At 54.7% G+C, this 12,793-nt stretch overlaps 1 protein-coding gene across 2 annotated transcripts in view; it reads left to right on the top strand.

The window, feature by feature from the left end:
* Positions 1–6,342, top strand: part of Kdm4b (lysine demethylase 4B) — an 83,074-nt gene extending 76,732 nt beyond the window's left edge. For both annotated transcript variants that reach the window (XM_040739218.1, XM_040739217.1), the window contains 5 exons: positions 1,639–1,824; positions 1,920–2,084; positions 2,158–2,277; positions 3,449–3,541; positions 4,314–6,342. In XM_040739218.1, the coding sequence (XP_040595152.1) occupies positions 1,639–1,824; positions 1,920–2,084; positions 2,158–2,277; positions 3,449–3,541; positions 4,314–4,496 (747 nt within the window). In that variant the 3' untranslated portion in view covers positions 4,497–6,342. The remainder of the gene's footprint in view (positions 1–1,638; positions 1,825–1,919; positions 2,085–2,157; positions 2,278–3,448; positions 3,542–4,313) is intronic.
* The last annotated feature ends 6,451 nt before the right edge of the window (positions 6,343–12,793 follow it).

Genomic DNA, 12,793 nt, shown 5'->3' with positions numbered 1-12,793 from the left:
CCTGACCCTGCATCTTGGCGCACTGCGATTCTCATGATCTTGGCAGAGGCAGATGCAGAATACAGTCCTTTTGGTTTTTTTTTTTTAGAGACAGGGTTTCTCTGTGGCTTTGGAGGCTGTCCTGGAACTAGCTCTTGTAGACCAGGCTGGCCTCGAACTCACAGAGATCCGCCTGCCTCTGCCTCCCAAGTGCTGGGATTAAAGGCGTGCGCCACCACTGCCCGGCTGTTTTTTTGGTTTTTTTGAGACAGGGTTTCTCTGTAGCTTTGGAGCGTGTCCTAGAACTTGCTCTATTACCAGGAAGGTCTTGAACTCACAGAGATCTGCCCGTCTCTGCCTCCCGAGTGCTGGGATTAAAAGTGTGCACCACCATCACCCGGCCAGAGTACAGTCTTGTCTGTGCATGCATGCCATAAGCACACTGGGTTGTCAGCAATGTTCTGGAACTCTCTGAGGGACCTGCCATGTGTCCTCCATCGCCTCCTTCAGCATGCAGCTCTCTTCTCCATGGTCAGAGTGCAGGGACAGCTCAGTTGTCCTGACCCGCTGCGCATAACCCTTCTCCACTGTCTTGATAGTTTCCCTGGTTGACCACACAGGGCACCTACACGGATCCACCTCCTTTGAGGACTGTTGGTGCACACACAGACACACACATGCACGCACACGCACGCACACACAGCTCTGTAGCAGGATTGTGAGGGAGGTCAGAGGTCTGGGTTTGCTCGTCCATGTGCTGTGTGCCTCTAGACAGACTCCTGACCACTGTGGGCTTCCACTTTCCCAGGCAGGAGAGTGAACTGCTGAGACTGTCTGCAGGACATCAGTGTCCCAGGCCTGTCTTACTGCAAATCCTCCCCTCCTCCCCCTGCTCCCAGATGTGGACTGAGTGGGGCCCGGATGCAGACAGCTACCTGAGGCCTGTGCTGCAACCCAGTGGCTCCTTACCCTGTGTCGAAGGCATGGGGCAGGGGGCTTCCTGCATTGGGAAGATGGCCTAGCCAGGGGGTGAGGGAATGAAAATGCCTCAGCTCAGACTTTGGGATAGCCTCTGCTCCAGGCGCTTAGCACCACACTAGTGGGGAGAGCAGCTGGGTGTGCTCAAGCAGGAGGCCAGGCCCTCAGTTGGGGACATGGGCAGCGTCCTATATTTGTTTAGACTGGTTCAGTTCCCCTGCTGCCAGGACACACGGGGTGGAGGACTGCCGTGGAGCACTGTAGGGACGGGGCTGGCTCACAACCAGAGCCTGAACTGGGCTCTCCAGTGGCTGGTGTCAGAATCACAAATCCAGGGATCTGGGACCATGTGCCAGCCCAAGGGTGCAGGCCATCTGAGCAAGCCCAGTGGGTGGCCTCGAGACCTCTTCAGAAGCAGGGGCTGGCAGCTGGGTGGCTCAGATGAATGACACGCTGATCACGAACCCTGGGATCCTGGACACACGGCTTCTGCGTCCATAACCCTGACAGTGTGAAACCCCACACACACAGCCCTGTGCTGCAGGGAAGAGGGGCAGTTGGCACCAGGGAGGAGGCCTGAGAAGAGGTGGGGTTCAGATGCCGTCGACTCCAGTCCTGTCCTGTTGTCCCTGTTCTGGAAGGTTCCTCTGTGGCCTCTGCTAACCCTCCCGTTCTGTGCAGAAGTGCGTGTACTGCCGCAAGCGCATGAAGAAGGTGTCTGGCGCCTGCATCCAGTGCTCCTACGAGCGCTGCTCCACGTCCTTCCACGTGACCTGCGCACACGCCGCCGGCGTCCTCATGGAGCCCGACGACTGGCCCTACGTGGTGTCCATCACCTGCCTCAAGCACAGAGCAGGTGGCGCTGGGGTGAGCGCTTCAGCCAGAGCCCAGCCCACGGGACCCCACCCAGCCTCGCCCACCCAGCAAAACCCCACGCTCACGCGCCATCGCTCCGTCCCCAGGGTCAGCTCCTGCGGACTGTGTCTCTGGGCCAGGTTGTCATCACCAAGAATCGCAACGGGCTGTATTATCGCTGCCGTGTCATAGGCACCACCGCCCAGACCTTCTACGAGGTCAACTTCGATGATGGCTCCTACAGCGACAACGTGTACCCAGAAAGCATCACGGTGAGGGGCAGGGCAGAGAGGGCCAGGGTGGGATGGGCACGCCAGGTGGGGCCTCACTGTCCCCTCCCTGCAGAGCAGAGATTGCTTGCGGCTAGGGCCGCCTCCCGAGGGCGAGCTGGTGGAGCTGCGGTGGACAGACGGCAACCTGTACAGAGCCAGGTTCATCTCCTCGGCCACCAGCCTCATCTACCAGGTGAGCAGCTCACGGCGGCCGGCCCTCTGGCTGACGTCAGCCCCTGCCAGCCCACCCCGTGTCCACGGTCAGAGACCACAGCGCTGAGGACCCCCGCACCGGGTGGAGGCCGGGGTGCTGCCCACCAAGCAGCCTGGGGTAGAGCCACCAGCCTGTGCTGCGCAGCAAAACCTTGTCTCAAAACAGCACGAAGCACAGAGTCAAGCAGCAGCTGTGCTCCCGGCAGGGCAGATGGGGAGGGGAGGGAACGGTCCAGCTCAGCCATCCTTTGCCTGAAGACAGGCCGTTTGGGGACACGCAGCACATGTGTGACCAAGCAAGGCACTGTCACTAGTGGGAGGCCAGCCAGGTCACCCAGCCCCGAAGCCCGACAACCAGGGGAGGGTGTGTGCACACGCCCATCTCACTCCTCTCAAGATGTTTCCAGAAGCCTGTGTGAGCCCTGCAGGGCAGCCTGGGCTGAGGTCTGCAGCTGTTCAGAATGTCAGGCAGGTACAGCTTCTCCTTGGAGTATCACAGGTGGGTGGCAGCAGGCACCTTCCAGAACTCTCCTCCCCCCTGGGGAACCTGACTCCCAGTGTATGGGACTGTCAGCCACACTATGTAGTCCGGCTGCTGCTGGCAGGCCTCTGCCAGGCTCACCCTGCCGCAGTGTCCCCTCGAAGGACCACGGCAACCTTGGCCTCCACCACAGGTGTTCACCCAGCCAGGAGGCCAGGCTGGGGCCTAGGCCACTAGTCACTTGGGCCCTCACTGCTGTTCCCAGAGAAGGTGGCCAAATGCCGAGCAGACACGGTGTTTGCCGCCCACCCGACAGCCTGGCCCATCCCAGTCTTGGGCGTCACTTCTGGGGCAGGGAGCCACAGTGCCACTCTGAGTGGAGGGAAGCAGGTCCCAAGGACCCGGGGACTCCATTAGCCTCCCACCCAGGGCCTGTGCCCTGTCCTCTGCACAGGCGGCCTGGCTTCTGCTGCCCAGGTGCATCTTACCCGTTCATCCATCTTGTACCCAGGGCCACCTGCTCCGAACCTCAGCAGCCCCAGGCTTGGCCAGCTCTCCATGGGGTCCTGTGACCCCCAGGACACCTGAGTCCCTGCCACCTCCGGGCCCTCAGTGGGGATGGGGCAAGTACCCTGTGGCCTCCCCATGCTGAGACCCCATGTCACTGCAGGTAGAGTTTGAGGACGGGTCTCAGCTGACAGTGAAGCGTGGGGACATCTTCACCCTGGAAGAGGAGCTGCCCAAGAGGGTGCGGTCCCGGCTGGTAAGTGTCCTGGGCACCTCCCTCTGGGCCTTGGAAGATGCATGTCCCAGACGGGCTGTCTCCTCTTCCTCCTTCGCCACAGGTGACACCCTAGAACTGACTACGGTCATCCAGAGCTTACCACTCTGGAGTCTGCTCAGCCAGGGGACAGGAGTCTGTTTACAGAGTTTCAGATCTAGGGACAACTAGGTGTGAGTCAGGGTGCAGTGACAGGTGCAGTCTTGAGGGGCTTTGCCATGGCGACAGCCTGATTTATTTCTGTAGTTTTTGTTTTTCAACTCTGCTCTTTAGGGACCCACCACCCAGCTCCCAAATAAACACACGGAGACTTACTCTTACTTAGGAATGCCCAGCCATATCTTGGCGTATTTCTAGTCAGCTTCTAACTTAAATCATCCCATTTCCCTTTAACCACGTTTTACTTCTGGCTTTTTCCTTTCCTTACTCTGTATCTTTCTTTTCCTCTTTCTGCGGCTGACTGGGCATCTGGCCCTGGCATCCTCTCCTCTCTCCAGCCTAGACTCTTCCATTTCTTCTCTCTGCAGTCCCTCTCTCCTGCCTACCTGTTGACTATCAGCTTTCTTTTTTCCCAACTTTTTATTTATTAGAGCAATCAATTGTTTAGACAGGTAAGTCACACAGCTTTACAGAATTAAACAAATGCAGCATAAAAGAAGCAACACATCTTTGCATACTTAGACAAATGTTCCACAGCATAAACTAATGTAACACATCTTAAACTAATTCCACAACGTGTCTCTGATGCCGACAGTCACTGAGCACTGGGACACCACAGGAGCCTGGCTTCTCTGGAGAGGATGTGAAGGCGGCCAAGCGCCCTCGGGTGGCCACCATGCCGGCCAGCACCACCGAGGACACAAGGCACAGCCCGGAATACCTGGCCTTCGTGGAGAGCCTGCTGCAGGCGCAGGGCCGAGCTGGGGCACCCTTCTAGATGCTGCCTGCTCCTGTCTCCACTGCGGGACCTACCTGGGTGACAGGACCAGCAGCATCCAACATGGCCGGACTCAGGGAGAGGGCCAGTGTCCCTGGACTGCAGTGATTGCGTGGGACCCGGCCTGGCTGTGCTTTTCTCCTAAAGGTGCTACGGGGCATCCCAGAGCCTCCTGTCAGACGCCAGCCGAGGACACCGGGGCACAGCCCCAACCTGTTTTCTAGATTTGTGGCTTTAAAAACTGATAGCAGGCACACTCTTTCTCCTCAGAACCAGGATTTGAGGAGACAAAAGCTTCGTCCTCGCCTGCTGCCTGCAGATGTGGCTTGTCTGCTGAGCGGGTGGAGAGACACTTGTACAGGTGTCACCCTGGAGGACGGCAGCCCAGTGCACGGTGATCACTCTGCCACCCGCAGTGGTGTCTTCTGCTTCCTGCTGGGGGAGGCGGGCCCTGCAGAAGCTTGAGTCCCTCCCCTTTCGTCCCTGCCCTGTTCTTGCCCCGCCCCCCACCCCACCCCCAGTCCTCCTCACTCTGCCTCTGCTGCCTGGGATGGTCCCTGTCCCCAGGGGTGAGCCAGGCTCCCGAGGCGGTTGAGTCCCACAGCTGTGGCCTGGGAGCCCGTGAGCCTTCGCCCTTGACAGAGTCTGTGTGGCTGAGGGCAGGAGGGAGCAGCTGCCGCCTCCCTTGCAGCACAGGTGGAGTGACAGAGACAGACTACGTAGCCTGGTCTGCACTAGCGGCCACTGCCCTTGGGTTGGCTCTGTCCCTTTTGATGCCACTGACACCCTGCCCTTCAGTCAGTCCCCAGGGTGGACAGCTCATCTGTAAATGACAAAAGACTGCACAGACAGGCCTGGTCCTGGGGACCTGGAGGGGCTGGGCCTCTGCTTGCTGAGTGCTCAGTGGCTTCCATTGCCATGTATACTTTGAAATTCTATTTATATTGTAAAGAGAATAAAAAGAGCCCGACCTTGGGCCTAGAGGGAGAAGCTGGGCTACAGGGGTCTCAGGCTGTGTCCCTTGTGGGCTTGAAATGGCTGCAGATGGCCTTGCATATGCTTCTCACAGGGAGGCCTGGGTTTTACTTTGTGCAAAAAAGAAAACAAAAAAGAAAACCTCGCCCCCCCACTTTTCTCTCCACCCAGATGAAGGACGCCATATTTTTGCCTCAGTCTCCAGGCTGTGGTTCAGCATCAGTTAAAGCCCTTGACCTCTTCTATTCCCACCTGGCCATGGCTGTGTCCCCAGTTCCCACCAGGGCCAGACAGGCTCAGGGTGGAGGTCTCCTTGACAGAATGATGGGCACATTGTGTCCGGTCTGGATGTAGGGCTGTCAGGAGGTGGACACATCCCCAAGGCATCTCCGTCTCGCCACAGTGTCCACAGGAGTCTGGGCTCTCTGACTCCCCACTTGATTCCCAGCAGTCCAGCTCCGTCTCCTCCCACACTCTCGAGGGTCACAGATAAGCCTAGGGTCAGGCAGATCCCAGCCTATTGGAGGGAGGGGTAGGGACAGGGTGGGCCTGCTGTGGGCTTCAGGGGAGACTTGGGTTTGACCCAAGGGAGGAGGGTGGGAGCCTAGGGGCAGATGACCCTTGTTTTCCATTCCTCTTTGAAACATAAAATGGATTTGGGACAGGCAAAAGCTCTGTCGAGGAAAGGGAAGGCAGCCATGACAGGGATATCCAGGATCCTGTGGGGATGGGGCACTGTGCCAGGAGGGTTCATCTAACCATCTCTGACCCCGCCTGGCACATCCTACTGAGCTCAATCCGTGGCCTGCAGTCCTGGGCCAAATCTAGCCCTAGACCTGTTTTTTGTCAATAAAGTTTTATTTGCACATGGGCCGCCGTGATACTTATTTGCATATGACAGCCATTGGCCCCACCTCAGATTGCTGAGTGGTTGCCTGGCCTGGAAAGCTGAACCTAGCTTGGACCTAGGCCTCTTGCTCCACTGCCCTGGCAGCCATTGCTCCCTGAAGCAGCCCAGGAGCACCGAGTCAGTGCCCACCTCCTTCAGAGTCAAAGCCCACCGCCCCCACCCTGTTCCCTCTGTTCCTGTCACTCAGCACAGTTGCTGCAACTGCACTCAGCTGAGAGCTCGGGGTGGGCCCCAGCCTTGTCCCATCTGAGTACTCCAAGGATGAGTGCAGCTTTGGCTCCCAACCCAGTGGTCACAGCTCGCACCTTCCTGGACAACCATAAAAGCCATGTCCCCTTCTCCTTCCCCACACTGCTCTGTGTCCTGACACCACCCCTTCCAAATACTGGTCATTCGGCTACCCACACCTATGGAGAAGCATTCTGAGGACCTGAGGCAAAAACCCCAGGGACATCACCAAAGCAGCCACAAGGACTGTCCCAGGGCCTCCCACCTGTGCAGGAAGTGAGGTGACCTATGGGGTCTGCTGCCCTCTGCCTGGAAAAACTGAGAAATGGCCACAGCTGAGCAGTGATATGCTGGCCTCAGAGGGTTCCTGCTGTGACAGGTGTCCCCCACAGCCAACAGATGAGCAGATTGGAGACTTCATGTCCATTCTGTCCCTGCACAATCGAGCCTTACCCTCAAAAACCAGAACCCAGGCTATGGCTGCTTGGATGAGTCCTGAGTGTTCATGTTGGTCACCAAGTACGTCCCTGTTGCTGCTTCTACTCATTTTCCGGGGGCTGGGGGATATAAAGTAGGGTCTTGAATGATACATGATAGTCCTTGCAGGCTGGAAGCTTGAAGACCAAGTCAAGGGCCCACAGAGCTATGCCGAACTCAAGGCTCCATGGGCCCAGCCTATGGGAACCCTGAATCCCTTGGCTTCTGGAATGATTGCTCCAGTTCTATCTTGTGACTTAGTCAGGGTTTCTATTGCTGTGACCAAATACCATGACCAAAGCAACTTGTGGAGGAAAGGGTTAATTCAACTCCCACATCACAGTTCATCATCTGGGAAGTCAGGACAGGGACTCCCACAGCAGGACCCTGGAGGCAGGAGCTGATGCGGAGACCATGGAGGAGCTGCTCACTGGCTTGCTCCCCATGGCTTGCTCAGCTGCTTTCTTATAGACCCCAGGACCAGCAGCCCAGGGATGGCCACACCCACAGTGGGCTGTGGCCTCCTGCACTGATTAGGAAAATACCTTACAGCCAGTCTTATGGAGGCTTTTCTCAATCGAGGCTCCTTTTTCTCCGATGACCCTAGCTTGTGTCCAGTTGGCATGGACGGAGCCAGGACCCTGGGATTCTCACAGCTGTGCTTTCTCTGTCTCCCAGGGTCTCTCATAAGGACTCTTGTCATAGGTTTGAAGTCCTCTCAGACAAACCAGACAGGCATCACCCTCAGCAAACATTTTTTAAACTTATATGTTACAGTCCAGTCCCAGCTCCGCCCCTCCTCTCCTCCCACTCTCCCCTCCTTTAACCCTCCCTCCCACCTGCTCCTCAGAGAGGGTAAGGCCTCCCCTAGGATGTCAACTAAGTCTGTCCCATCACCTTGTTGAGGCAGGACCATGTCTACACTGAGCAAGGCATCTCTCCGCAGAGAACGGGCTCCACTAAGTCAGTCTGTGCATTAGAGTTAGGTCTTGACCCACTGCCAGTGACCTCATAGACTGCCCAAGCCACACCATTGTCACCTGTATTCTGGAGTCCTAGCTTTCCCCAGTTGACAGTGCGGACTCAGTGATCTCTCTCTAGCTCGGGTCAGCAGAGTCTGTGGGTTTCCCCATCACGGTCTTGACTCCTTTGTTCATATTATCGCTCCTCCCTCACTTCAGTTGTACTCCAGGAGTGCAGCCCAATGGTTAGTTGTGGATGTCTGCATCTGCCTCCATCTGTTTCTGGAAGAGGGTTCTAGCTTCTCTGGGGTTGTGGATTGTAGGCTTGTTATACTTTGCTTTGTGTCTGGTATCCATTTATAAGTGAGTACATAATATATATGTGTGTGTGTGTGTGTGTGTGTGTGTGTGTCTTTCTAGATCTGGGTTACCTCACTCAGTATGGTTTTTTTTTTCCAGTTCTGTCCATTTGCTTGCAGGTTTAAAGATGTCCTTGTTTGTTACCGCTGAGTAGTATTCAATTGTGTAAATGTACCATTATTTCCGTATCCATCCTTCGGTTGAGGGACATCTAGGTTGTTTCCAAGGTCTGACTATTACAAATGATGTAGCTATGAACATAGTTGAGCAAATGTCCTTATGGTGTGAGTGTGCCTCCTTTGGGTATATGCCCAAAAGTGGCATTGCATGGTCTTGAGATAGATTGATTCCTAGTTTTCTGAGAAATTGTCATACCGATTTTGACAGTGACTGTGCAAGTTTGTACTCCCACCAGCAATGGAGGAGTGTTCCCCTTTCTCTACATCCTGTCAGCATAAACTGTCATTGGTGGGTTTTTTTGTTTGTTTGTTTGTTTGTTTTTTCGATGCAGGGTTTCTCTGTATCTTTGGAGGCTGTACTGGAACTAGCTCTTGTGGACTAGGCTGTTGCCAAACCCACAGAGATCCACCTGCCTCTGCCTCCTGAGTGCTGGGATTAAAGGTGTGCGCCACCAACTTCCGGCTACCATTGGTGTTTTTTATCTTATCTGTGTAAGATGGTATCTCAGAGTGGTTTTGATTTGCATTTCCCTAAGGATGTTGAACATTTCCTTAAGTGTCTTTTGGCCATTTGAAATTGTTAAGAGTTCTCTATTTAGACCTGTATCACATTTTTGATTGGATTATTTGGCAGTTTGATGTCAAGTTTCTTGATTTCTTTGTAAATTTTGGAGATCAGCCCTCTGTCAGATGTGGGACTGGTGAAGATGTTTTCCCATCTTGTAGGCTGCTGTTTTGTCTTGTTGACTGTGTGTGTCCTTTGCTTTACAGAAGCTTCTCAGTTTCAGGAGGTCCCATTTACTAATTGTTGATCTCAGTGTCTGTGCTGCTGGTGTTATGTTCAGGAAGTGGTCTCCTGTGCCAGTACATTCAGGGTACCTCCCACCTTCTCTTCTATGCAATTCGGTGTGGCTGGATTTATGTTGAGGTCTTTGGTCCATTTGGACTTTGAGTTTTGTGCTTGGCGATAGACATGGATCTATCTGCAGTCTTCAACATGCCAACATCCAGTTTTATGCCAGCACCATTTGTTGAAGATGTTTTCTTTTTTCCAGTGTATAATTTTAGCGTCTTTGTCAAAAATCAGGTGTTCATAGATGTGTGGGCTAATATTCAATTTCATTGGCCCACCTGCCTTTTTTATGGTAATACCGAGTTGTTTTCATTACTATAGCTCCATAGTAGAGTTTGAAATCAGGGATGGTGATGTTCCCTTATCGTTCCTGGGTTTTTTGTTTTTCCATATGAGATTTAGTATTGTTCTTTTGAGGTCTGTGAAGAATTGTGCTGGGATTTTGATGGGGATTGCATTGAATCTGTAGATTACTTTTGGTAAGATTGCCATTTTTACTATGTTGATCCTACCTGCCCAAGAGCATGGGAGATCTTTCCATTTTCTAGTATCTTCTTTAATTTCTTTCCTTAAAGACTCAAAGTTCTTGTCATACAGGTCTTTCACTTGTTTGATTAGAGTTTTGGTGCCCCCCTCTTTGGTGACTTGTTACATGAGTTGGCCCTTGAGTGTTTCATGTCCTTGGTCCTGAGAAGGTTAGCGTGGGGCCCCTTCTCCTTTCCTGTCTTTTCCTTTGTGTCTGTCTGGTACCCTGGTGCAGTTGGCAGGAACATCGACACTTAGGTCCAGCACACCTCCTGTGTTTGTTCCCGTCAGTCTTTGTGTGTTTTAGACTTCGTTTTGTCTACGTCTCCTGCCATTAAGAGATGGGGAACTTACCCTCACTGTAAGGAGTCTCAGGTGAGGGTATTAAAATCAATATTAGTTACCAGGTACCTTATGGTTAAGACTGCCAATCTGGAGTATTTTGGGGATGAGGCCGTGGTGTTGGCCCCTGGATTTCTCCCGAAAACATGTGGGAGCCTGACCTATGGATGCGTGTGCTCTTTCTTGCCTGAAAGTGTGAGGTCAGCTCAGGAGTGACCCCCTTTTTCCTGTGCTTTGATTGGGGGTATTGTCATTCTCTCTAAATGTTTCCTACAGGGTATTCCCACACTCCAGGTTCTGGCACTTCAACACCCAGAACGTGGCCCCCCCTTGGGTGGGCTCCTGGGCTGGCTCACAGAAACTCCTGAGGCATCAGTTTGACAGGCATTACCCCCACATGCTTCCCAGAGACGTCATCCTTGACAGTCAGTAGTCAGGGTAAGGACCTGTGAGGCAGGCCAACCTAAGACAGGCGTGGTCCATCATGCTGGATGCTCCCTGAGGCAGGAATAACAGGTCGAAGCTAGAACTTTGTCCTGCTAAGCTGCATTTGAAAACAAAAAAAAAGTGGATATGTAGGAGAAACTGTAGTCAGCCTACCAAGCCGCAGGTGCTCAGGCCAGCCAGCATGAGCATGCGCGGCAGGCACTTCTCCCTGAGCTAACCCTGCCTCTACACTGCCGACAGAGAGACACCTGACCAGAGACACCAATGAGGAAAGGACAATGCAGCAGAGTCAGCCCCTGAGCCACGGCCCTCGGAGCGGGTATAAAGGCTTCCTTAATAAACGAGTCTGCAGCGCACTCTGCTACTCTCTGACTCCCAGGCCGGAGTCGTTGGCGCTGCGTCTTCTCACCCCTCCCGCAAGGGGTGTCGAGCAGGGTCACCGCAGCGCTGCTGTGGTTTCGAGTGCTTCTGTGTCGCTCTTGGTGTTGTTGAGTGTGTTCTTAGCTTGGTGTCCCCCATCTCTTCGTCTAATCCGTATATGTGAAGCCGGTGCTTCAGGGGGCCCTCTCCCTCCAGCTGGTGTGGTTGGGGGCCACAGCCCGGGCGATCCCTCCTCCAGGCGGGGGCGGGGCCACAACCCGGGTGATCCCTCCTCCAGATGGGGGCGGGGCCACAGCCCCGGTGATCCCTCCTCCAGGCGGGGGCGGGGCCACAACCCGGTGATCCCTCCTCCAGGCGGGGGCGGGGCCACAGCCCGGGCGATCCCTCTTCCAGATGGGGGCGGGGCCGCAGCCCGGGCGATCCCGCCTCCAGATGGGGGCGGGGCCACAGACCCGGCGATCCCTCCTCCAGGCGGGGGCGGGGCCACAGCCCCGGCGATCCCTCCTCTAGGTAAATATGAAGCTGAGGTTCTGTGGTTGCTGAAGCAACAGGGTGTCTCTTACTAAGAAATGTCAGTGGCTGCTGGCTGGGACACAGGCACTCTTTCCCTGAGAACTTCTTACGACAGCTTCTGGAAGCCACTGCTGTTGTCTCTCCCAGGGGTCGCTTGGCACTCTGAGCTCCCAGCGGCTTGGGCCTCTCTCTCTGACGCTTTGTCCTTGCAGACAAACGCACTTTCTCCAGGAAAACCCCATCCATAGGTTCTGGGAGAAAAAAGCTAAGCCACATATTTGGCTAGGAGCATGGTCAGGGGTGCACCTCCTGCCTAGAATTCCCCAGTGAGTGACTGGGCCATGGCCATGGTGGAGTTGTCACTCTAGGAAATGGGGGGGTTGGCAGTTGGGTTATTAGTCCTCAGCTTCTTGCTGACTGTTGGAGGAGTCTGCAATGCCTCCCTAGCTGAATCGGTAGTCACCGTCAGGCTGTGGCCTCTGGTTCCTGCAACGTACAGACGATGATGGTCTGTGCGCTTGGCTTGTCGGGTTTTTGTTTTTTCATCGTCTTCTATTGTTGGACATTGCTGATGTCTCTAGTGCAGACATTACTGAAGCAGGACACCCGGGGATGCCACACCCAGTTTACATACAGTGCTGGGGACAAAAGTCTGGCCTTTGTGTGCTCTGAGGAAGAGAGCCCATCCTATAGCCCATAGATATAGTTAAATTTTTGTCATTGTTGGGTTTTTGTTTTGTTTTTCCAGACAGGGTTTCACCACATAGCCCTGGAACTCGCTCTGGTAGACCAGGCTGGCCTCAAACTCACAGAGATCCGCCTGCCTCTGCCTCCTGAGTGCGGGATTAAAGTTATGGCTACCATGCCCTCCAGCCTGAAGTGACAAGTGTCCCTCGGGTTGCAGGCTCTGAAGCAGAAGGATGGGACATCACTGCAGCCTCCCGGCTGGTCTCTAACTGCTTTGTGTGCCTGCATGCCTGAGACACCAATGGGTGTCTCCCCACCTTGCTTTTGGACTCAGCAGAAGTCCACACTGCTGTCCCTGGGCTCCTTCTGCACAGAAGACAGGAAGTGACAATTACTTCCCGGGCTCCATGTTCACGTGACATAGCTCTGGGGAGTGAAGCGTAAGTGCTGGGGACTTC

Source organism: Mesocricetus auratus, unplaced genomic scaffold (assembly GCF_017639785.1).
Source record: "Mesocricetus auratus isolate SY011 unplaced genomic scaffold, BCM_Maur_2.0 Super-Scaffold_100676, whole genome shotgun sequence".
Taxonomy (NCBI): Eukaryota; Metazoa; Chordata; class Mammalia; order Rodentia; family Cricetidae; genus Mesocricetus; species Mesocricetus auratus.
This window is presented reverse-complemented; position numbering and strand designations above follow the sequence as displayed.